The sequence below is a fragment of the Myripristis murdjan genome, chromosome 9, assembly GCF_902150065.1.
Source record: "Myripristis murdjan chromosome 9, fMyrMur1.1, whole genome shotgun sequence".
Classification (NCBI taxonomy): domain Eukaryota; kingdom Metazoa; phylum Chordata; class Actinopteri; order Holocentriformes; family Holocentridae; genus Myripristis; species Myripristis murdjan.
The window spans coordinates 12,748,978-12,774,309 of record NC_043988.1 but is presented as its reverse complement, the minus strand read 5'-3'; the positions used below and the strand labels follow the sequence as shown (position 1 = coordinate 12,774,309).

At 45.6% G+C, this 25,332-nt stretch overlaps 1 protein-coding gene across 1 annotated transcript; it reads left to right on the top strand.

Moving 5' to 3' along the window:
- The first annotated feature begins 900 nt into the window (after positions 1 to 900).
- Positions 901 to 19,367, top strand: mn1b (meningioma 1b). Its single transcript, XM_030060778.1, has 2 exons — positions 901 to 5,540; positions 18,017 to 19,367. Exons 1-2 carry the CDS (start codon positions 2,009 to 2,011, stop codon positions 18,226 to 18,228), a joined length of 3,744 nt encoding a protein of 1,247 aa, XP_029916638.1. The 5' UTR covers positions 901 to 2,008; the 3' UTR covers positions 18,229 to 19,367.
- Positions 19,368 to 25,332: the final 5,965 nt, after the last annotated feature.

The following is a 25,332-nucleotide window of genomic DNA, read 5'->3' as shown; positions in this document are numbered from 1 at the left end:
TTTGAATTAAAAGACCACAAACGCTCTTTTCCAAGATTTATCCCTATATCAGATTTAAACGTGTGTCTGTTTTGTATTTGTGCCAGCTGAGGACAAAATTATTGTAACGTGCAATTTGTAAGTTAATGGTATTTAAAGTAGCCTAATTATGCACGTTAAGGGGAATAGATTTATTTTTGTGTATAAACCCAGTGAAGTAGTTTATTGTTCGTTTGGCTGTAGCCTATTTGTTAAACCGTTGCTGGTGTAACCATTTATCCCCACTCAACAGTAAGTCATCTGTGACTGCATAATTATGTTGCTGAAAACGTGTTGTAATGAGGAGACTTTTAGGTCTAAACATAACAACACATCATTGGTAATGGATCAATGCATGTCATAGCTACATCACTATGGTTTTCCAAAATGGGGTGCGCGGGAATCCCTAGGGGTCCGTGAAGGGACTCAAGGGGGTCCAAAGCACAATATAAATTAATTTCACTGCAGTTCAGTTCGAGGACAGGATAGCACTATCGAGTTATAGGAGTCACTGTCCACTCGCGCAGCTGTCTCCCCACGTATAGGCTTAAATAGTTGTTTTGTATGAGATCCAGCAATAAAAATCATGCAGGTCCTTTAGGACAAAGTCCTCTCAAATGCGGGTGTGTGGCTCACTCTGAAAGTGTCAGTGCTGAGGGGGTCAATATAAAAATATTTAGGACCCCCCTAGGCTACTTGATTTCGTCAAAACCTTTGAGAATGCCATTTTTAAGATCTGATTTACACACGCAGGTTTAATCTTATTTACTCCGCGGACCACCTTAAAAACATATGTCCCGCCCTAAAAGCTTTCTCCAAGCTCGCTGATTGGCTGGAACCTCGTGGATGGAAGTGGCTGCAGAAATGCAAAACTTGTTGCTGGCTCCTCTGGACGCGTTCATCTCACACGGCGCCAAGCGGCAGAGCTGAGTGTGAGGCTATCCGTGAATCGCTCCCAGCTGGACTCAGACCACATTAGACCAGACCAGACCAGACTCGAGCGTCGGGCAGAGGCACACAGCGGGAACGAAAGGCAGTGAAGGGAAAAGGTAGTCCACTGCGCTCTTCTGCAGGGCACATGACCGGCAGCGGGTGAAGAATGCTGTCAAGCCGCTCCGTGGTGGTGGAGTGCGGGTAGTACATGCCCAGCCGCTCCGGGGTTGAGGTCGCCTAGAAGAGCGGACTCTCCGGTTCTCGGGTGCATGGGTTGGACAGCCGTACTTCTGGACTTTACATCACACTGGACTATTGGCTAGATGCCTGTTCTGCAGTTGCCGTGATTTTAAGGGACATTACTGGGCAATCATTTTTTTCAGAAAGACCCCTTTCAAAGCCACAGAGTTAGATTTAACAACACAGACTCCAAGTGGACTTTTCGTCGTCTCCAGTATGGGACCTTCCAGAAAAAAATCGTCCCGGGACATTTAACAGCGCATTGGAGTAATGAATTAGACGAGAGAAATTATCACATTCGGTGTTTGTTCACTCTGAGTCCTTGTGCGCTCTGCTATTACAAGTTAGCGAGATGTTTTTGTGTCATGTTCGGCACGGAGAAGTGTGCACAGAAAAACTTTGGAATACGATAGGTCACGCATGCTGCAAGTTTAATAAGTGTGTTTTATAATTTTTTTTGGTCCAATCACAAGGGATAAGAAGAGCAGAAAAGCGCACGCAAACGCACGGGAAGGGACACTATTTACGTGCGTATTTGGACACTGCCTATCTCCATTATTCTCCGCGCTCTTGGGGAAGATGGAAAAAATAAACAGTTGAACCAGTACAATGAGAACTTATTTGGTGAGTGAACAGATTTGAAGTCATTAAAGCAGTTTAACCCTAGTAAGATACGAACGTATCTGTTTTTGCGCAGTTTCTTGTATTTTTTCTTTTTTCTTTTTCTTTTTTCTGCTGTTGGGGACAGACGGAAAAAGCAGACAGTGTGCCGATGCCTGGCAAGCTGGCTGTCATGTGGGATTGATAGCAGGGGAGTATGTTTGGGCTGGAGCAGTTTGGTTCTCAGATTAATAGCAGAAACCCTGGCCAGTCAGAGAGAAACATAAACCAACCAAGACTGAACATGGGCTCCCATTATAAAAGCCCTGGCTTTCACTCTGGAGGCCCGCCGGGAGCTGTGGAGCCCGGCATGGGCCCTCTGAACGAGCCACCAATGCTCGGGCTTAATATGAACATGAACGGAGAGCAGTATGGGGGTTTTCACCCACGGGGCCACTCGGACATGCATGGAGGTGGCGGACTTCAGCAGCAGCAGCAAGGACCCATGCATGGATTTTTTAATAACCAACAACCTCATCAAGGACATCCCCATGGCCACCAGCCTCACCCCCATCAACATCATCCTCACTTCAGTGGGAATTTTGGAGGCCCAGAGCCAGGGTCATCCTGTTTGCATGGTGGCAGGCTAATGGGCTACAACAACAATGGCATGGGACCACAGCAGGGCTTCGGAGAGGGATTTGATCCCCTCGCTGAGGGCCAGGCAGGGGACGGTTTCCCCCAGCAGCAGCAGAGGTCCGGTAACATGCCTGACTTCCAACATCACGGCCCTCCCAGTGGCAATCATGCTGTCCCTGCCCCTTGTCTACCCTTGGACCAGTCACCTAACAGGGCAGCATCCTTCCATGGTCTCCCTTCCTCCTCATCCTCCTCCTCTGAGTCTCATGGCCTGGAGCCTCGGCGGATGCCCAACCAGGGAGCCGTTGAGGGATTAGAGTATAATTTCCCCAGTGAGCCCCCATCTGGACATTTTGATGTACCTGTATTTTCACCTTCAGAATCAGAATCTCAGTTGCCCCATTTTGGGCCAGGAAGGCCAGTTGGTAGTGGGAATTTCCCAGGGAACCCTGGCATGCCACGGACACCGGGTATGCAGGGCATCTCCAAAGGACACCAGCCACCCCCTCAACCTCAGCAGCCTCAGCCACCCCCACAGCACGGAGTGTTTTTTGAGCGGTTTGGAAATGGCCGAAAGGTGCCTGTGGGAATGGAACCAGGGGTAAATGCGAGACATCCTCTCATGCAGCAGCAACAACAGGCTGGCTTGATAGCGAGACAGAACTCATGCCCCCCTGGCCTCCCCCGACCCCCTCAGCCTGAGCCCGGCTCTACCAACCCTAACATTCTGGATGGAGGGGTCATGATGCCTGGCCAACACAACCAGTTTGAATATCCTATTCACAGACTGGAAAATAGGAGCCTGCACCCCTATGGGGACCCCATGTTTAATATGCAACAGCCAGCTCCTCCTCCTCCCTCCCAGCAGCCCCCGAATCAGAGACTGCAACACTTTGACTCTCCTTATATGAACATGGCTAAAAGGCCAAGATTTGAGTTCCCTAATGCACATGGTGGTGAAGGTTGGGGTGGTGGCATGGAGAACCACCTCTCCCCCTCCGCCTACCCAGGGCTACCTGGAGAGTTCACCCCACCTGTGAGTGAAGGTTTCCCCCCAGGTCCCCTACAGCATGCAGGGCCTGAGCAGCAGTCTCTGCAGCAACGGCAGAATGCAGCCATGATGATCAAACAGATGGCCTCTCGCAACCAGCAGCAGAGAATGAGGCAACCCAGTTTGCAGCAGCTGGGTCATCACGGTGATGTTCCTCCTGGCCCCATGGTTCATGGAGGCCCAGTGGGGAGCATGCCTCAGCCCAACTTTGAGAGGGAGAATGGTGGCAGAATGCCCAATTTTGACGGACAGAATCCTCACGTAACTCAGGAGAACTCCTGGTTCCCGGGGTCCCACCCACCAGGGGAGATGATGTCACGGCGTATGGGTGGAGCGGGTAATGAGTCAGGGGCCCACGACATGGGGCTGCAGCAGAACGGGGCTGGGATGATGTTTAGGCCAGGCATGGGTATGCAGGAGCCCATGAGGATACCAGGAGACGGCCACGTACAGGCTCTCCATTCCCCGGGCATGCACTCCCAGTTCAGCGGCAACATGGGCAACCTCTCACAGATGCAGTCTCCAGGAGCAGGAGTAGGGCATCCGAATGCACCAGCAGAGAGGCGGCCAGCTGACTTCCCTGCACCTCCTATGGGAGCTCAGCCAACGTTTCCCTATGGAGGGGCTAACCGTCAGGGGCCAGCCCACAGCGCTCCCCAGGGAGTGAGCACCTCACCAGGGAGCTACCCTCCTCAGTCTGAGTTCCCCTCAGGCCAGCGGTCGTCTGTTAGTAAGCTTGGAGCTCTCTCCCTAGGGAACTTTAGTAAAACCAGCACTAAAGACAATGTTTTCGGTCAGAGCTGCTTGGCAGCCCTTTCCACGGCCTGCCAGAACATGATCGCTAGCCTAGGGGCCCCCAACCTCAACGTAACATTCAACAAGAAGAACCAAAATGAGGGCAAGCGAAAACTGAGTCAGACAGAGCAGGACATTAATAGCAGCACAGCTAATGGGACTGGCAGTGCTGGTCCTGAATATTTTCAGAGCGGCACTTCCCAGAACAGCCAGATGCCTGGCACTGGGAATAGCAACGCTAAGCCTGCAAGTCAAAGCCAGACGGTGCAGGGGGAAGCCAGTGCCCTCTCCCCAAATTACAACATGGACGCTACCCCATGCAGTGAGGGGAAAGCAACAACAGGGAGTGGGAGAGGGAGAGGGAGGAGAAAAAGAGACAGTGGACATGTAAGCCCTGGAATTTTTTTTTCCTCTGACAACGGTAACCCTGTTGTAAGTCCAGGCCAGCAGACCCCCTCGGCTGGCATTGGGGAGAGGGGTGGGGGTACACCCCATGAGAAACCGCTTCAGTCCCCCTCATGGGGGAAAGGAGGTGACCTAATGCTGGGGGACCAGGCAGACCTGATGTCTTCTCTGGACAGTGGCATTCAAAGTGTCACCAAGTCTGACAGTAGCTCACCGCGAGTGGACTTCCCTGACGATGTCAGCACCCACTATGGCAATGAGGATGAGGTGTCCTCCAGCTCAGATGCAGGAGGGGCCTCGGCCACCAAGCCTAACCGCAGCCCCATGATCACCGGCTCACCCAAACTGCAGAGAGGTGACCATGGGTTGATAAATGGACAGAAGCCCCTTGGCATGGGCATTAACAATCATACTACCTCGACTCCCGACAGCTATGGACTGAGTGCTGGTGGGGGCACAGGGGGCAACGGGGTGAGCCACCCGGGCACTCCTGGGATGGAGCAGGTACGAACCCCGTCCAGCACCTCCGGCCAGGATGAGATTCATCCTCTGGAGATTCTGCAGGCCCAGATCCAGCTACAGCGGCAGCAATTCAGTATCTCAGAGGACCAGCCGCTGGCTATGAAGAATGGAAAAAAGAATGGCGACTGTCCCTCACAGAACGGAGACAATGAGCTGGCGAGCTGCAGCCCGGATGCTGGGAAGGGCTCAATGGGCACTATTGACCTTGACACCCTCATGGCAGAGCAGCACGCCACCTGGTACGTGCCCAGCGACAAGGCCATGATGGACGGGCCAGAGGATGACAAGGCCATGGGGCCCTGGGAAAAAAACAAGAGCCAAAATAACAGTAAAGAAGGTAAATGAAACAGGCTCATTCCTTTGGTTATTTTACCTACTTTGTCTTCTCTTTTTTCAACCTCTCTGTGCTTCTCTCTCTCTCTCTCTCTCTCTCTCTCTCTCTCTCTCTCTCTCTCTCTCTCTCTCACTCTCACACACACACACACACACATACACGCATACACGCACGCACACACACACGCACACACACAGTGTGTGAGACTGAGTTTGCTCTCTTTTTCTGTTTATGAAACTGGTAGATTTTAGCTTGTAAAATATATAGATATTTTTTTCAAATGTCAAAAGGAGTGTGATAGGAGCGATCGGATCGGGCGAATCTTCCCCATAGCGCAGTAAAACCTTTTGCTCATATTGTGTGCAGGGAGCAAACAGCCGCCTCTGGAGGCAGCGAGGCGGTCACCGTTTAACTTGGGGCTTTGGATTTTAGAGGCTCACTAACAGATAATTTAAACATCACTCCATTCAAGTTTGGACAAAAGGAAAGCGCCTCTTCTGATTTATGATGGGCTTTTTTTGTGAAAGAAAGTTATCACTTGAGGTCCGTATTGAAAGTCAGAAATAAATGATAATCAGAATATTTTAAATGCCACAAAACTGAACAAAGTAGGCCTATCATTGTGCCTTTTCTATGCTGTGTTTTTATAGGTTTCTTCATTGTAGAGGAACTTCAAAAGACCAGCTCGAGAAAAGTAAACATTTCCTGTGGTTCTTTATCTCGGTTTTCAGGGTGAACAACTACATTGAGAAGATTAATAGCTTTTTGAGGATATGCGTTTTCGCAGCGGGGTTTCCCTCGCCTTGTTACGTGTTTGTTTTTGTTATTACCATGGGATAATACAGGCCTGGTGAAAGTGGACTGATTTTTAGATTGGCAGGACAGGATTTCCAGGAGTAGGGCTCATGCTAAAATTAATGCAGGCATGCAATTTCAACTTGTTTTTTTTTTTTTTTTTTTTTTTTTTTTTTTTTTTTTTTTTTTAATTTTTTAGATGGGGAGTATTTGATTTAAAAACCATTTCCAAATTTAGTTTGCAGTTTTTTATGCATATCAATAATGACTATAATAATAATGCTTATAATAAATTTTTCATTTTATAATTACTTATTTGAAAATACGTCCATACAACCAAAATCCTTTTGCAAAGTTACAAGTAAAGTCCGAGACAAAGGCAAAGTGTCTCAAGGAAGTTTAAAATTTTTGGGGAGTTGGACATAGACATTTTTTCAGCTGTTATAATGTAAATAACAGATTACTGCGATTTGTAAATGGAGATTCAGAGTTTCGCGCAGTTTTAACTTGCTGCTTTGATCGTTCTTCTATTAAACGTATTATAAATCAGATGTGCATATGATAATGATTTTTATTTTGAGTTGTAGTAATAATGTTACTTAATTAATATACTTATTGGTATTGATATTTATATTAGTATTAGACTATTATTGATGGGCCTAATATAAAATGACTTCCTCCCATTTAATTAATAGAAAACGCAATAAGGGCAAGCTGTAATTATTGAATATTTTTTGGGGGGTACCCTTTATTTTCTAAATAAATTCCAGAGCTCCAGAGAGATGGCTGACAGTGCTACATAAAGAGGTGGGTCGTGCCTGTAAGCCACACATAATTCATTCGCCACGGCCAGAGCCGAGCCACCACTGCCTCCTTCCCCGCGTAAATATGTGAAAACATGACAATGTAGATATATGGTTATTTAGCCTTTACACTGAGATATATATCCTATATTTTCAGATGTGTGTGTTAGTGAAAATGTGGCCCCCAGCGCGTCTCCAGCGCCTCTTTGTTCTGATCCGTGCGGGTGCAGAGAGGGGCGGGTGCGCGCACGGCGCTGAGGCTGACGAGTCCAGGCGCATTGTTTATGTGAGCCGAGCAGCGGCTCGTCGGCGAGTAACGCGTTACTGTAACCTGATTACTCTCCCCAGTAACGAGCATGTGTGAAAAAATACTGTTTGGATTTCAGAAGGAAAGTCACAGCTACCAACGCCAACAAATTAAATCATAAAAATGCCAAGAAAAGAAAGAAAAATAAGTCGTCACTTTTGTTCCACCCCCTTTGTTTCTAAATAACAGATAGAAACTGAATTATATAAATATACATATATTTAAAAAAAAAAAAAAAAAAAAAAAAAAAGGTACCCTTCGTTTTGCTTTTCTTATAATTAACCGCCTTCTCAGGTAGCTTAGACGAGAAATGACAGAAAAGTTTGCGTTTTGTGAGTGGGAGCATTCACACTTGATATGACTTTGATTTATTTTAAAAGACGACAAGACAGAGGACATTAGCGCTGTGTGGTTCCTATGTTCCTGCAGGAGACCTAAGGTATCCTGATTTATGAAGATGACTGAGGATAAATACAGGCGCATAGCGTAAAATTACGGAATCACTGATGTGGGGCAGCAAAGTAAGAACTGATCTTTTGCTCTCGGTGCTTTAATTTCTAAAGCTGATAACAATAAAAACACGTCTTGTCCATATTCCAAATTCACGGTTCCGGGCATTTAAAAGAAGGTTAGCCTGCTCTGTCTCCTCTGCATCATACATTGTGTGCGCCTTCTCTGCTCTCCTCTCCTCTGCTCTCCTCTCTCTCTTGCAGCCCTCCCTGCATGGACACAAGGCATGCAGCTCTGGAGCGATCGATAGCTAGTTAGCACAAATCACGGCTCCTGACAGTTTCTCATTTGAGTGCTTCAGACAGCAAAGATGAAAAAAAGGGTGGAGGTGTATTTGGGAGGGGAGGGGGATTTTGAGATTGAATCCTATGCTTAGGCTACACAGAAGGGCGCAAAATAACATAATAATTTAAGATAAGTCATAGCCCACGGTGTAGTTCCATAAGAGCTGAAATCCCACAGGCTTTTTCATGCTGCAAAAAAAAATATCCACCTCAACAAGTGCTCAGTCTGGGTTTGAGCCTTAAGATCTTTTGAAAAAATCTGCTAATGAGAGTGAGATAATCTCAGTGACACTGATTTGAAATAAGGCAGGTCAATCCATTAGTATCAAGATAATGTCACTTGTTCCAAGAAAATCCTTAAAAAGATGATTTGTGCTGAGTAAAAGTGGAATTATTTCACTTATTTTAAGGGAAAAAAACATGACTTTGTGTTTCAGTAAATTAGGCTCCTTAATGAGATCATTTTTGCAGTGCACTCAGACTCTAAAATGTAGTGTTAACCTGATATCATGATGATGATTATTTTTTTTATTATTGTGATCTACATACCGTATTTTTGTGATATGCAATGGCAGGTCACCTGTTCCAGGTGAAATAGCTTTCTACCTGTCAACTTCCACAACTCCCCCAGGTCTGTTTTTGTCATCGTCATTTCATTAAGGGACTTGCTTCTTCTGCTCACACAGGGGCTACTTTAAATGGGATTTAATTATTTCCATGCTGACGAAACTAGCATTTCATTAACTCATCAAATTTATAACGCCACATTAAACAATGATTTTTCCCATAAAATATATTATCCCACAAACCATAATTATCTAATGATTTTCTTTGAGGAGCTTTTTAAAAATAGATAAGAAGTTTTGCAAAAAATATGATTTTAAATTTGAAGTACAAATTTTGCGGACCTTTGTGTCATTTGTCGTTTTTTGATTTTAGTCGATATGAATCCCATGGTTGTCATGCATACCTCTTCAAACAGAATGTGCCCAGACTTCCTGTTACAGAAGTTTATTTGCAAACGCAGCGAACGCCGACAGACAGTATAAATAGTGGATGTCCTGGACGATTATGCTTATTTGTACTTTTATAGATCGTACCCAGGGTTTCATGGGAAGCTTACTTGAGCTACAGAAGTGACACTAATGGTTGTGTGTGCGCTTGGGGTGATGCACAGGAGTTTCCTCCAGATCAGGTGCAAGTGACAGAGGTGTGGGACAAGGATCAGTTTGGTGTAGGTGAGTGTCTCCATTGTCCTTCAGGGCTCAGTGCAGCTTCGATAACACCGCATCCCACCCAGCGTGAAGCTGTGTAAAACTTGTTGCAGTGTCAGTGGGATCCTAGACCATTTTGTCGCCAGGTGTGTTTGTAATGGAGCCAGCCAGTGCTACAGGCGATGTCTTAAGTCTGAGGAGACTAGTCACAAATCTGGCCGTGATTTGAATAGCACACTGTAGAAATACAATATTATTCTCTAGGGCAGCCCCCAGAGTTCCTGAATGTACAGACAAGTAGGTTAAAGTGCATAACGAACATGAGCATAAGGTGCTGCAGAGCCCATGAAAGTTGGGCTGTGCTTATTTGCAGAGGAGTTGTATTCTCAGTGCTGATTCCTGTTCACCCCGTGCATCCTGGCTCGCCCTGTCTGCGGTCCCTGTGTGCTTGTTTAGAGCAATCTGTGCTGCAGTAATGGCCCCCCTTGGACCCCACACTTGGCCTCGTCTCTCTCTCTGATAGCATGTAGCTCAGGTTTTTCACTGGGGCTCTGTAACGCCTGCTGCTGTCAGCCCAGGGCCTGCAGAGCCTATAGAGCACCTAATGCCCCCTTGGAGGCTGAGGGAAGGGGGCGCTGGATGTGAAGTACAAGGAGGCGCATTTGCCACATTCCCTTGCACTGTGTCAGTTGATATTATTTCCCCCCATTTTTTTTCACAGTTCTCTTACGCTCTTCCTCTTTCCCTCTGCTTTCTATATCTCAGCCAGAACCTGACTGTTCAGTTTGAAAGTCATGCGTACTCTTGATAACCAGCAGGCATAGGAAGTGATTCAGTTACTTTTATTTTTACTTTTCACTGTTTCACCACTTCGATTTACGCGAGTATTCACATGACTTTTTTTTTTTTTCTTATCACACTTAACACACTTCACAGTTAACCCTCTGAAATAGTCTCACTCCTCACTCCTAATTATCACCTCTGAGTTGAATAACTGTAATAATGATCTAGGTATCTCCGTCAGTCTGTTTTTTTTTTTCTTAAAGAGGGAAAAGACATCTTATCCTACCTGTTTGAAAGCAGTTTAATCTGCCGAAATAGCTATATTGATATTCCACCTAAAGAACAATCCTGAGAGACTACCTGGCTTTGACATTTCAGTATGACAACAATCCCACAAATCATACCAGTAATTTCTATTTCCTTTTCTGAAAAGGAAAAAGGTGATTGGCATGTGCATGAATGGGGGAAAAAAAAAACAGCTTAGGGCAGTCCATGTTCCCTACCTGTCATTACAAGGTGTTTCATATTGACTTTTTCAACAACACACACCCAGCAAGCCTTTTGCTCTCTCCTGTACGGCAGTAATGATAATCATTATGATAATCATAGCAATTAGTCTTGGTAATATTGTTTCCAAAAGTGGTAATTCATCCTCCGGCAACTCCTGCAAGTTGACTTGGTTATTGACAGATTCATCAAGGCTAGAAAGAGCAGATAGTTTATGTCTGGGTGTGCAGGTATTGTCAGAAATATAAATACATTATAAGGCGTTTTTAAATGCTGAAAAGATGGATCGTAAAAATGCACTGTTTGAGAAACTTGTCCCATAAGTTTGCACTTTAGCTCCGTCAATATGCCTCTCTTGTCCCTCCTTTTCGATTACAGAGTAACTCACTTTTATGCCTTGTAGGGGCCAAAAAATACCAGGCGATGTTTAATCTTATCCTGATGAATTTTTGTCTCATAAGTGTGTGTGTGTGTGTGTGTGTGTGTGTTCAGAAGTGTGTGTTTGCGTGCTTGTCTGCACGTGCGTATGTGGCGAAGGGCAGGTTTGTAGACACTGGAACTTGATAGTGTGGATTTGTCAGCTGCAGACATAATGTTTGATTTATGTAGACTCGGTGGCAGGCACACAGCTTCAGCCCTCATCTCAGGTGTCTCGCTTGGTAGAACACGCTCACTTAATTCTAATGTGTTGAAAATATTTAAGAGTATTTACTTGACTTGTAAATAGTGCAGGACCGAAAAACACCTCTTGTGTATTTAAAGTGTTTGGAATTTAGACAAGAGTTGAGTGTGCGCGCTTGCCTGCCTGTGTGTGTGTGTGTGTGTGTGTGTGTGTGTGTGTGTGTGTGTGTGTGTGTGTTCGATGTCCTGGGCTTTTTCCTGACACTGAGGACCAGTGACAGTCAAAGGAAGCCTATTAAAGAAGTGTGCTTGTGACTGATGTAGAGAGAAAAGGATGAACAAAGGTGTCAGGCCTTTTGCTCGCTGGATTTTCAACTCTTCAGAATAGCAGCTCATCCGGTGTTTTGTTTTCCCTGGGGAAGAGTGTGGAAATAAAATAAAACTTGTCTCAGCATGCGGTAAATATTCTCTGCGGATGGAGTGAAGAGTGGAAAGCTGAATTTATCTGGGAGCTGTGCAGAATGAGGAGCAGGAATTTTTTGAAACCCTCAATTGTTGATGTATGTGATGTGCTTCCCAATGTCCACTGTCTCGGTAAATAACATAAAAAAAAAAAACTATTATGATGCCAAATGACTTAAAGAGGCTAGTGTTAATATTTCTTTTTTTTATTTTTTATACTACAGACCCAAATATTGCTTGTAAAAGTGTGTGTTGTGCATGTATGCATGTGTGTGAGTACACGCGCGTGTGTGTGTGTGTGTGTGTGTGTGTGTGTTTGTGCGTGTTCATGCATGTGCGTGTGTGCACATGCCTTTGCAGATGTGTGGATGTTGTCATGCTGCCAGCAGCAGTTATGTTATTTGCCATACAGGTAGTCGTCAGGCGCCTTTAATTTGTATTGAAGAATTGACAAATGAGTTATGACACAGGAGCGGTTTCTCTTGGGAGGGAGAAGTAGAGACTGATGGAGTGATAGAGAGAGTGAGAGAGAGGGAAAGAAGTTTGATTTTTTTTTTTTTTTAGAGAACATCTGAGGTTTCGCTCTTCAGGCGAGCGGGTTGGTAATGGCTGCCATTTGCATCAACATAGAGGAAAAAATAATTCATTCATTTTCTTCTCAGCAACTCTGGGACTGTTCGTCTTCATCGGTAAATATAAATGTATTTTCAGAATTGTGTGTGTGTGTGTGTGTGTGTGTGTATATATACATGTACACACACACACACACACGCACACACACATATATATATATATACACAATACATCTTAATCAATATGAGCAGGTGTTTATACATTTTACAATTATGCTTTTATGTGTTATGAATTAAATTCAAATTCAATTGATATGTTTACAGTTATATAAAAAAATGATAGGAATGATAATTGAGTTATGACTACGTGTAATGCAGAATTGCAGAATTCACAGATACCGATTTTACCAGAATATGGAATTAGTTTGTGTAAATAGTTTATTTTACGAGACCTGTCACTGCAGGTGCTTCGAATGCCACAGTTCCAACCGTTCTCAAAGAGACTGAGATTTCCAAAGGGGCAAAACCAGAGAAAACACAGTGTGCAGCAACATGCTGAAACAAAATAGAGACAGGGAAGTAGATCAATATGTCACTTACTTGGATGACATGGCGGACAGGTTCTGGACATGGTTTTGATTTATGCAGGAGGCACTAAATCACTTCCTGTGTTCTGATTTGTGTCTAGTTTCCTAAGCGCTTCTTGGGGCCTGAGGGGGAGGTGTGTGTGTGTGTGTGTGTGTGTGTGTCTGTGTGTGTGTGTCTGTGTGTGTGTGTGTGTGTGTGTGTGTGTGTGTGTGTGTGTGTGTGTGTGTGTGTGTGTTTGTGTGTGTGTGTGTGTGTGTATGTGTATGTATCAGGGAATGGGAATGGGTGTGTTGCTAGCAAGGAGGTAAGGAATGGTGGGGGCAATGCATGTCTGGGCAAGTTTTTCTGTTTTTTTCTCCTTTTTGTTGCAGGCCAGAGAACAGAGAGGAAATTCAAACCAAAATAACCCTTGTGCCCTTGCCTGAGAAATGTCCCCCCCCTCCCACCCTCTCACCCCCTCCACCCCCACCACCCCCAACTCCCTCCAGATATCCTCCCTGCTCTGAGGGAAAGGTCACACTGCGGCAGTCGGGTGGAGTGGGGGGTCGCTGATAGCCTCACATGCCCCCCCACCCCACCCCACGACGAAACCCCAACCACCCCAGGGCATGAGATACCTGGTCCCAAGCCTCTGTTCGTGGCAGTGCTCGTCATTCAAACTAACATACCTGCATGAGGGATGCTTGAAGGACGTCATTTCTCTTTGGGAGTGTCTGTAGTTCAGCAGCGAGCCCCATTTCATGTCATTTGTGAGGCTGCGATGACACGGCACACAGAGAGAACGTGGGGAACCCTAAGGCCTTCTAATCCAGTCTCGCTATAAATGTTAGAATAGATGGATCCATTTCTTTTGGTCTAAAATCCGAGTTTTTATCCGCGGATGGTGACGGGCGCATTGTGCTGACAAAGACAGGAACCTCACACGAGGCCATGGTGGTAGTTGTTATGCTAAAGGAATCTGACCTGATGTCACACACTGTCATAGGAGCAGAGGCCTTTGGGTGTTTTTGTCAGCGAGCAGAGCCTTCTGATTGGGCTGGTTTGTGTTCAGAGAGGATGGGGTCGAGCCCCGGGGAGCGCAAGGTTAAAGGTGAAGTGTCGTCATGGAAGTGGAGCTTGGGATAGAAAGGGCAGAGGCCTGCCGCATGGGATTCTGGGGCCTGGGAAATCAATGTGACGGCTCTGTAGGACTCGCTTCCAAAAAGGAGCTTTGTAGACATGAACCCTCTCACGCATGCTTTATTTTCATCTCCCGCCATATATTTTTTTTTTGCCGTGGCACAAAGACAAACATTTCATTCAGCTTTTTTTTTTCCCCCTCCTGCTCTGCTTTTATTTATTTATTTATTTATTTATTTATTTATTTAACAAATAGTCACAATCCATGCCAGTTCCGAAGGTTACAGTCATTTTTTTAAACGGTGCTGTTGCTTTTAGGATTAATTGAAAAAATAATTGCTCACCCTAACAGTTCATTATTAAATTGCCAGGAAATGCAGTCTCCAAGCAGCCATTGTTTACCTCCCCGCGTTGCACGGCGTGTGTGTGTGTGTGTGTGTGTGTGTGAAAGTGTGTGCGGTGTGACATGTAAACCAGTGTCAGGATGCGGCTCCCAGACACATTGGTGTCATCCAGACAACTGGAGCAGTGTGCTTTGCTCCCTGCCTTCACGGCACACATCCGAGAAGCTCTGCTCATCTCTGTAAATCGTCTCTAGCTGTGTCTGTGAGACGGCTCCACAAGCCCACTGCTATGTGTGTGTGCGTGTGTGTGTGTGTGTGTGTGTGTGTGTGTCTGTGTGTGGGCGTCATTATCAGGCACTAAATAACAAAGTATCGCACTAGGGAAGAGAGATATAGTGATATAAGTGCAGCGCATTAAATTCAGTATTTGCTCAACACATCGCTGCTGTAATCTTTCCTGACTGTAATGTGGTTAAGGATATTTAGGTGTATTTGTGGCTCGGCACAGCTGCTTGTGCTGTGACTGTTGCCTTTTTATTAGGTGTTTTCCCCCCCGTTTGTTGATGCTAAGCACTTGTTCCCCTCAGATGAATAGGCTATCATCGAGATATTACCGTGGATATGAATTCTATGCTGGCAACATAATGCGAATCATTGAGCAGCCTTAACAAGATAGATCTTATTGAAAAAAAAAAAAAAAAAAAAAAAAAAAAAAAAGATTTCCCTGCTTGTAAAATTTCACGGTGATTTGGGATTTAGACTTGTGTGATGTAGAATTTCACACTGCCATTTCCATTTTTGAACGAACGCGCTGCCATGGATAATGCTTCAAATTTAAGAGCAGCGCCTTCATTTTCCATAAAAATCACATTCCTCGAGTCCCCCTTTGGGTGCCTCCTAATGTTCGGTGATATTGTAATCCCGTAACAAAGTGATGTGGTCAAGTGTTCTGCCACACAAGCGGTGCATTTTCTGAGGGCTGCTAATTGAAAAATCTATTGTGAACATAGCTGTAAAACAATTCAGTCAGGCTGCACGTCTCTAACTTGAAATAATTATGGGAAAATTTTCAACTCTAAAAGGACTTCTTTTTTTTTTTCCCCTCTTTTGACATCATCGCTAATGTCATGTTTTTAGCTTTTAAAAACAGCAGTAATATGTTTTCACATGAGCTCATGTCTGAGCATGGACCCCAGGATTATAGGAGGGACGAACTCTGTGTGTGTGTGTGTGTGTGTGTGTGTGTGTATAGAGGGAGAAAGAGAGCAAAAGACAGATTGTGTGTAGTTTGAGATGGGTGTATTTTTTGTGCCTTTACCATTCTTGTCCTTGCATTTATGAGGCTAGGTGCTATGCATGGCTGTTTTGGGATGTTGTGTGTGTGTGTGTGTGCGTGCGCGTGTGCGGAGCAGCAGCTGAGGCCTGGTTTGGATGTGGTGGCGGCAGTGGTTGGCGTGTTTTTGGCCGTGCGTGTTGTCAGATTGCTGTGTGTCAGCAGTGAGCCAGGGGAACGCTTGGCTGCCTATTCAGGCCGGTGCGGACCCTGCTGTGCCCAGCTAGCATGGGCTGCTGGCGGGTGCTGGAGGGCACGGTGCTGGGGGAGGGAGCGGGGTAGGGGGGGTGGGGGGGGCCGGCAGGGGGTGGCGATCTGCCATGCTGAGGTGTATGACTGGACCCTCTGGCAAATGTTAGATCTTGTCGCCACCACTGCTCTAAATCCCCATCCCTCTCTCTGCCTCTCTTCCTCTCTCTCCCTTTTTCTTCCTCCTTCCCCAATTAGCAAGAGATCCTTACTCCTTGGGTGACTGGGATGTGGAGAGTGAGACAGGGAGAGAGAGAGACAGACAGACAGACAGGCGGGCAGACAGAGAGACAAAATGAAACAGGGAACAACGGGAGGCTTGGCTGCCTGACCTTTTACCAAATCCCCCCACTTTTCCATTCCAGTGGTTGCAGCCCAGACAGGCTGGGGGGCAAGCCTGCCTGTCTGCCTGCCTGTCTCCCGGCCTGTCTGCCTGCTCGTGGTCCTGGCTGCTTGGCCTGGCCTGGCCTGGCCTGGCTTGGCTTGGCCTTGCCTTCCCTGGCTGTGTTTTCTTAACACCGTGTCACCGCTGCTGCTGGGTTTTAGAGAGCAGGGAGGCAGAGAGGGGAAAAAACGAACAGTTTGAGCAAATCAAAAGAAGAGGCGATGAAGAAGCAGAGGAAGAGGAGCTAAAACGGGGAGAGTGACACAGAGACCGGGGTTACGGAGGTCAGCGTGCTGCTCCTCGCTCCCTTTTTGTCACTGTGTTTATCAGCCGGTTATGTGAGCAGCAGATGACTGGAGTGTTGTGATGTGCCGTCTCTGTGCCCAGACTGTGTACCCTATCACAGTCTCTCCCTTCTCTGACACATGTACTTCAGCTTGTCACAGCTGTTTCCTACCTGTCTCTACAGTCAGACACAAAGTCGTCCCGCTCTCGTAAAGCTCTGTGTCTTTGCGCGGCGCACGGCTGTCTCAACCAGCCACCTGAGGAACAAGGCACCGGTGTGCGTGTGTGTGTGTGTGTGCTGTGTGGCAAGGAGATAGGAGAATTATCAGACCGATTTTAGCAAAGGATTCCTAACATCTTCACACACACTTTGGCTGTGCTGTGGGCTTGCTTGGAGGCAAAACCCAAAGCACACGATGCAATACTGATGTCACAACACATAGCCCAACACCGCCGCTTTCCCAGCTACTTTGTCTCTTTTCCATATTGTACATTGTTCTGCGCCTTCCACACTTTTCTTCATTTCTACCCCTCAGCTCTCTGTGTCTTGGCAGATGACGTGTGGCGCGGTGCTTTTACGTATAGTTTAGCGAAGCACTTTCTGTCCTCGTCAATCTTCCCTTTGACTGTTTTTTTCCCCTCACATGGCACAAAGTGATTTTTCTCCATAGATGAAGCATGCATCTTAGCTGTCAGCGTTAAATGTGTCTGATTTTTTTTTTTTTTATGTGACCTTTGATAAACCTGCGTATGGATTTGCCAGGAGCTTGGTGCAAACATTTAATATGGGGCTCGACACCTTGGTGACACAGGGTCGATACCATAGCAGAGTCATTATACCAGTAAATTGGGTCAAGTGAGGTTAAAGGTCAGTTTTCTCTTTGCCCTTTGACCCCCTGGCCAGAGGTCACACAGGAGTGCTTCTCATTTGCACAGCTGACTAGGAGCAAATGAATGTGTGTATGTTTGTGTTTTTATGTGTATGTGTATGTGTGTGCGTGTGTGTGTGTGTGTGTGCATGCGCGCGTGTATATGTGTGTGTAGTCACCAAAGGCATGAGGAGGCGGAGGAGGAGGAGGAGGAGAGCAAGCCTTGCTTGCAGCGTCCTTGTTGAGTCTTGATTGGGGGGTGGCATAGTGTTGAATTAATTTCACAGTACAGATTTAGAGTGGGATGTGAAAATGACACTGGTTTAATTAAAAATATGTATTTTAAATGTTTCAGCTGTATTAGAAAATGTCAATTGCTTGAAGTTGTTTTTCACTCTGAGTCACTGTACAATTGTAATTAACCTTTTCCTGTCTGTGCTCGTGTGCAGAATCGGAGCTGTCCCAGAGTAAGGCCGGAGCCGGGGGCCCCGGGGCCGGAGGAGGAGGTGGCAGCGGAGGGAACCACCTGCAGTGCCTGTCCGTCCACTGCACAGACGAGCTGGGGGACAGTAAGGGCCGAGGGGGGCCCGTCTCCTCCTGGCGCTCCCTCCACTCTGATATCTCCAACCGCTTTGGGACATTCGTGGCGGCACTGACTTGAACAGAAATCAGGCCCAATCACAAGTAGGAAAACAAGATCACAAAAGGAGACGAAGGCAAGAGTCAGAGACAAATAACAGTGATGATGATGATGATGATGATGTTGATGATGATGATGAAGAGGTGTCAATGAGACGACTGCAAGCGGCTCTTGCCTGTTCAGGGAGAGAAAGACATTGACACTTTTACACATATACACAAATACAAACATACACGCATACACGCACACACACACATGCAAATACCATGTTCTCTCTGACACACAAGGCCACACTTTAGGACACACGCGTACACACTGCTGGACAATACAGCGCGGGCTCTACCCAGCGACGCCCACATCTGGAAAACCTCAAGTCAATATTTTGTTCTTTTGTTGTTGTTTTTTTTCTGAAGAAAAATATAGAAATGTCAAAGGAGGAGAATACGAAACCGGAAGACGTAGAAATACTCAATTGTCATTGGCTGTGATGCTATACCAGTGTTGAGTCTGTTGATGTGACTGTGCTCTCATGACATTCACTGTTACTGACCACAGCCCCTCTGCTCTCACCTCAGTCGTTCTCACAGCCCCATTCGGTGTACGCCATCCTCTCCCTCCACACACACACACACACACATTTCCCCTTTAAGTCCCACTGTCACTAAATACACATGCTGATTTTCCCCCGACACTCGAGGAAGCCCTACTGGTGCATCAGGAGAGGCTTGTGACGAGAGGGAGACGGGAGGAGGGGTGAGAGCAGAGGATGCATGAATGTAACTGAGGAATTTTTTTTTTTTTTTTAGTTCTGATACAACTTTCTGCCTCTTTGTCAAAGTCAATTTTAACCGGTATCTTTTTGCTGCTGTTAATCATTTAGGATTTGATGTAGTTGTCAGACTTCACAGAATAGATACAGTTTGTTTCTTTATGCTGATGGCAAACTCTCTTCTCTTCTCTTCTCTCGAGTATTATCTCCCCCTTTTTTCCCCCTGTTATCAACTAAATCAGCTCAACTACTTGTATACAATTCAGCCAATGGGAACTGAAACAAGGGAGGTCAAGGGACTGTTTAATAAGGGAATTGAAAAAAAAAAAAAAAAAGACTATTGGTATTGCACATGTAAAATAAGAGAAAATTTGCTGTGTGTTAGGCAATCTTGTAATCTTTAAATAAAGCTTCTGTTGAATTTGAATTTCTGAAACAATAGATGGAGGACTGTGACGGCAATTTACGAACTGATTTTTGTTTTTTTTTTGTTTTCTTTTTTTAATAATATGTAAAGTGCAGTCGTCTGTTTTCCTGCATATTGTATATATCTGTATATGTTTTATTGAGTAACTAAATAACAATAAATATGACGTTAAAGGTGGAAATGGTGCTTGCTTTGGTGATTGGATTACATGTATAGAAGTCTGTTAGAAAACGTTATCAGTCACAGTGGCAAACATGAACTCAGAAATAATTGTGTTGTGTGCTATTCAAGATGCACACAGCGTTTATTCAAACGAAAATACACATGATGCTGTGTGTGTGTGTGTGTGTGTGTGTGTGTGTGTGTACCCTAAGGATCATCAATGAATTACAGAGGCACCTACAGTATATTCCAAGTGACAGGTATGACAGGGAAGTTGTGGACTGATGCACACTACCTGACAAGCATGCAGGAACCTGCACCATATTAAAGCCAGAGGCAGCAACATCAGGAACACTACAAAATGGGGCTTCCTGGTGGCTCAGAAAAGCTAAGGCGATTAATTCCATGTACTCCTGCGCACAGCCTTTGTCGCATGTCATCCCCGCATCTTTCCTGACACTCTCCACCATAAACTAATGAAGCAGAAATGACATAAAATTACCTTTAAAAAATGCACATTAGGAGATAAGTCAGGAAAAGACAATTTCGGTAGAGCTAAAGCAAGAATGCCTTAGTTTTTATACAGACAATATGCGATATTTTAATGTCTTGATGCTCCTTCTTTTTTTTTTTTAAACCACATCATGCCTCACTGTTGTTCCTGGCTACCCACCCCCCATCTTATTACCCTACCACCCCACACCCCCCCCCACTCCTCCCCAGGCCCTCTTTCGCTCACCTGCTCTTTATTGGCCATCTGCATGGATGCTTAATGCTAATCAATAACTCCCCAGTGTGCCAGCTCTGAGGTGGAGACGTCAATGCTGCCTAACAGGGCTAGTGATCAACCTGCATTGCCGCTGTCTAGGACACACGCACGCACAGACACACACATGCTGAAACGCACACACACACACACGCACACACACACACATACACACAAGCCGGAGCTCCCTGCAGGACCCTGTCTGTGTTATTCAGGTGTGTTTGAGCTTGCTGCTATACCCAGCGCCTGCTGCGTAGGATTGCAGATCCCGTTGTGAACGTGATGCACAGAGAGCTGCAGCGTTAGCAAACAGCAGAGACTGGTTATGTGAGAGACTGTCTTGTCACTTGGGAGGGCCTGTTTAGGGAGGGAGGATGGGGGAGGAACTGGGGAGGGGTGGTGGTGGTGGTGGTGGGGGGGGTTGCTTGTTGATCACAATGCTCACTGTGTATCCGAGGGTGGAGAGTCTCTCGACTAAGATTTAGATTCAGTCAGTGAATCAGTAAAATGATGTGTGGATGATGGGGGCATTTTATGCTTTTTGTATGGAAGCAGTTTTTTACATAACATGCCAACTGGAATTCAGCACATAACCCCAACTATGCTTTTCACATTTAAGAACAAATACATCTCTCTCTTTTTTTTTTTTTTTCAATTTACCCTCGCATCGTTCGGGGAAGACGACAGGTTGCAGATGACTGTGTGTAACACGGGAGACAAAGACCTCACAGTCATAGATGACACCAGGATTTCTGTATTTGGCAATACTGGTGACACTTGACTAGCTAGCATGTGTTTAAAGGATCAAAAGGTATTTCTTTTTCAGGGCTGGGTTGGGTGACTGCTTACAGATCAAGAAGAGTTCAAGTGCCTCTCTATTGTTGACTAAACTTTGAGCCGGGCTTTGTGCTTTGTATTTGCTCATGCCAAGGTGCCGAATTTCTTTAAACAGTCACCACAGTCAGTGCATGCCAGGAGACTTCTGTCATGACACACTACCTGCCTGTCTGGTTTGGCTGACCTCTTTCAGGTGGCAGGACACGAGCGTGCACTCACAGGCTCCTGGAGCAGTTCACTGCATGCCACGTTACCATTATTAAATATAAGTAGCTGTGATAAGACGTAAAAATAGACGTAATGTATTTTCAAAGAAATATATCAAAGTTAGAACTATTTCTGTTTCGTACAACAATACATATTCTGATTCTGTATGTATTGGTTGCAATGCTTTGGTGGAGTTACATCATGCCTCTGTTAAGGGAAACGTTTAAACCCAAGATGCCATTGTTTCATGGCTGCGCCATTACATGAAATAGAAAATGCTTAGATGCCTTGTGCATCATTTTACACACATTTCTCTGTTATTCAGCAGGACATGTTTGCATCTTTGAACACTTTGCGATCTCCTCAAGAATTTAAAATAAAGTTCCGAGGGCTTGAGCAAAACACAGCTGTGCAGGATCCATTTGTAATAACAAGCCTGTTGATAGCACTGGCAGGGTTGAAGAGGCTAGTTTTATTTTGATACAGAAAACCTCAAATGAATTAAAGTCTAAAATGGCTTGCTGTCCCACGCACATCTGGATCTGAATGTGAAGTATTATGTTAGATCTGGCTTGGTTAAGGAACGAAGCAACAGATTGATCTTCTGGTCTGTGCTGTGCTAGCGAGAAGGGGAGGTAAGAGTTACCATGTTTCCCAGAATATGCCCATGGCCTCACCACAGCCCTGTGGGACACTGTGACAGGGAGGCCTGGGGATATTGGCTCTGGTCAAGATGTATGGCGCTGGACTGTTTCCTTCAATGGGCTCCTCTGCATGGCAGCCATATTGGGAGGGAGAAGTACTGTGTGGTCGCCTGAGAACTCATGTGTTTCCCAGCCAACACGCATCTAAAGAATAACAATTTCACTAGCCATGAAGACCATCCATGGAGCCATGGGGGCCGTGGCCACAGAGCTCAGCCAAACACTCTCCTCTCATGCAGCTCTCTATGTACTCCTATAAATACATCTCCTATTTGTATAGAGGCGATATGCATCTTTGGGAAAATACCACAGTGTTGACATAAGAGCACCCCCTGGCCCCCCTCTCTTACCGTCCTTCTCTCTCTCTAACTCTTTCTACCCCTTGCTGAACCTTTCACTGCCTGAGAGGGAGAGAGAGAGAGAGAGAGAGAGAGAGAGAGAGAGAGAGAAGGAAACTTAAAGAGAAATGGAAGGAGATTGGGAGTAAAAGAAGTGTCTCTTAGAGGCCTCCACGGTCTTTAAGCCACTATGGCATCCACCAGAGCCCTCACATATACTCAGCCTCTAAAGGGCTTTTGTCCTGTAAAGAGGGGGTTTGGCCAAATTGGGGGTGCTTGTGGATTGGGGGGTGGGATTGGGCTTGGCGTAGTATATTTGGCTCCCACGTCTCCATCATTGGAATGGTGCGCTAGTTTTTTTTTTTTTTTTTGCTGGGGAATTGAGAGGAGGGGTGTCGAGGGGCAAAGGGGGCTCTGGTTTTTGGGGGAGAGAGGTTTGGAAGTCTTCCAAACGGTGCCTTTTTGCTTTCAAAGAAAGCTCCACTTGTGTAAATGTGCTCTTTGTCCCTTAGTCTATTGTTTGAACAGCATTGTGGACTTTTTGTGGGAGGCTCACTGGGGCCTGGGGGGCCCCGAGGGGACCAAGGGGGGCTCTGCCTGAATGACTCGGACCCAGGATGATAGGGCTGTGGAAAGCCAAGGTATGGCACACACATAAACACACACACATACACATATATGTACCTGCACAAATGCTTGCAAATACATACAGCACATACACGTTTGAATGATAATTTAGAATACAGGGGTTGACTGTAAAGATAAACAGATAAACACAGTTGGTTCAGCTTTTCTGAAGGTGTTATAAGTTATCACAGCATCTGCACACAAATTCTTGACGCAAGCCTGGAGCAAATGCAAGTAATTAAGCAAAAGTAAACAGAGAACATAACAGGAACTCAAACTTCATCCAGATTATAATATTTCATGGACTCTAAGGATCCATCATAGCAGCCCGCCCTCTGATAGAGACGATATGAGAACAGTCTGCCTCCATCCTACAATAAAGGGGTGTCATGACAGAACCGAGTGTCTGGAGTCTCTCGCTGCAACCGATTCATGACTTCCATCTGTCCTCATTCACAAAAGATGCCGGCAGGTGGAAAAGAAAACACAAAGCATTTGCAAAGCATTTGGTTCATTTATTCTGCCTGTACAGAGAGCCAATCCATGGTGGGTTGTTGGTCGGTAAAGTCAAATGTTGCAAAAAAAAAAAAAAAAAGAAAAAAGAAAAAAAAAAGAAAGAAAGAAAGAAAAAGAAAAAGAAAAAAAAAAAGAAAAGCACATGTTGTAAAAGAATAACATCCAAGTAAAAAAAACTTTATTATTAGATTACTCCCTGAGAATTTCCTCATCTTTTTAGACTGGCACAGACTAGTGATAAGAGGAAGTTTATCATTTCTACTTGTGTGGTATGAAAAACACCAGATACATATTTTGGTATAATGACAAAACAAGTCATTACGTAACCTAACACTATAACTGTAATGATGCAATATTGTTGCAAGCGGTGCATATGGTTACACAGACCAGAAGCAGACTTAAATTCAAATCCAATGAGGATAATCCATTGAGGATAAAGTAAGGCCCAGTAAATCTCTCCCTTTCCATCTCAGGATGGTCTACCCCTCTAGTTTCTGTTACTCTGTCCTCTCTGTTTGTCTTTAGTAAATCCCTGTCTCAGCCTCACAGCAAAGCCCTGAACGTAGTCTGGACTCCTCGTAGCCGCTCGGCAGCCGACTAGGAGGAGCTCTCCTCGGCTGAGCTCTCCTCTACTGTCATCACCTGATATCCTGTGACCCCAGCAGCACAGAGGCTTTCTACTAGAAGGTGATTGAGCATGGCACCCTGCTCCAGCCCTGTCCTGCTTTGTCTGGGGACGTGTGCCTGTGTCAGGGACCACAATTAGTGGGGCGCGTCCCCTACCATTAATCACAGAACAGTCTCAGGCCTCAGTGCGGGCCCGGCACCGTATAGCCTCCCTCAGCGACGATTGGCTCAGCATCAGCACCCGTGCTATCTCCAGCCTCCTCCAGCCAGCGCAGATACAGCACAGCCACAGAGCAAAGGTCAAAAATGTAACATGTGCTGTATGCTCATGAAAAGTTCACACTCTTTCAGCAGCTATTTTGACTATTCTGTCTCACTGCACTCACTGATATGGCATAAAGTATCATATCCTGGAAACTCAACATCTTCATACTCGCTCTTGTCAGCAGATGAGCCAATAAACTTCTCATACTCACATCTGTATTCTGATTTAGTGAAAGACTGTCCAGACTTGTCATAATGGCATTCGTAAACTAAGGACACACTTGATGACTCTCTCCAAGTTGTAGTTGAGGGGCTCATGCTTAACAACAGCAGTTTTCTGAATCTCGCTGTGGTTTCTGTCCTAGAAGTTGTCGCATTTGACAGTGAGTGCAGATCATGGCAATCCACACAACGTTACTCACAACACTTTCTTCTGCTTTTTCCTCTTGCATTCATGACCCCAGCCTCAGTTTCACCTCTGCAGCTGACATCCAGACAAACTAAAGATGCGATTTTCTGTATTTCATTTTGAGCAAACTGACTATGTTACCAAATGCTGCAGACTAAGAATCACTAAGGACCACAGTGCTTTGTAGCCCAGAAGAGTACAGCACTTAACATGTCAGTCTTTTCAGCCTATGCATACATAACAAATGCCAACCTGATATCATGCCAAAGCATGTAATAGACCCGCTGGTCCACCGGAGGAAACTGTGTCAGCGTCACATTTTGCCTCGCCTAGGCGTTGGGCTGCAAATTCACAGACGCAACCATCAAACTCTGGGTGGATAACTTGTTGGCAGTGCTGCACTGGAACCCCGTCATCTCATTAGTGTTGAATGAGTGGCTATTTATGATTGTTGATTGTTAATTTTCTTAAA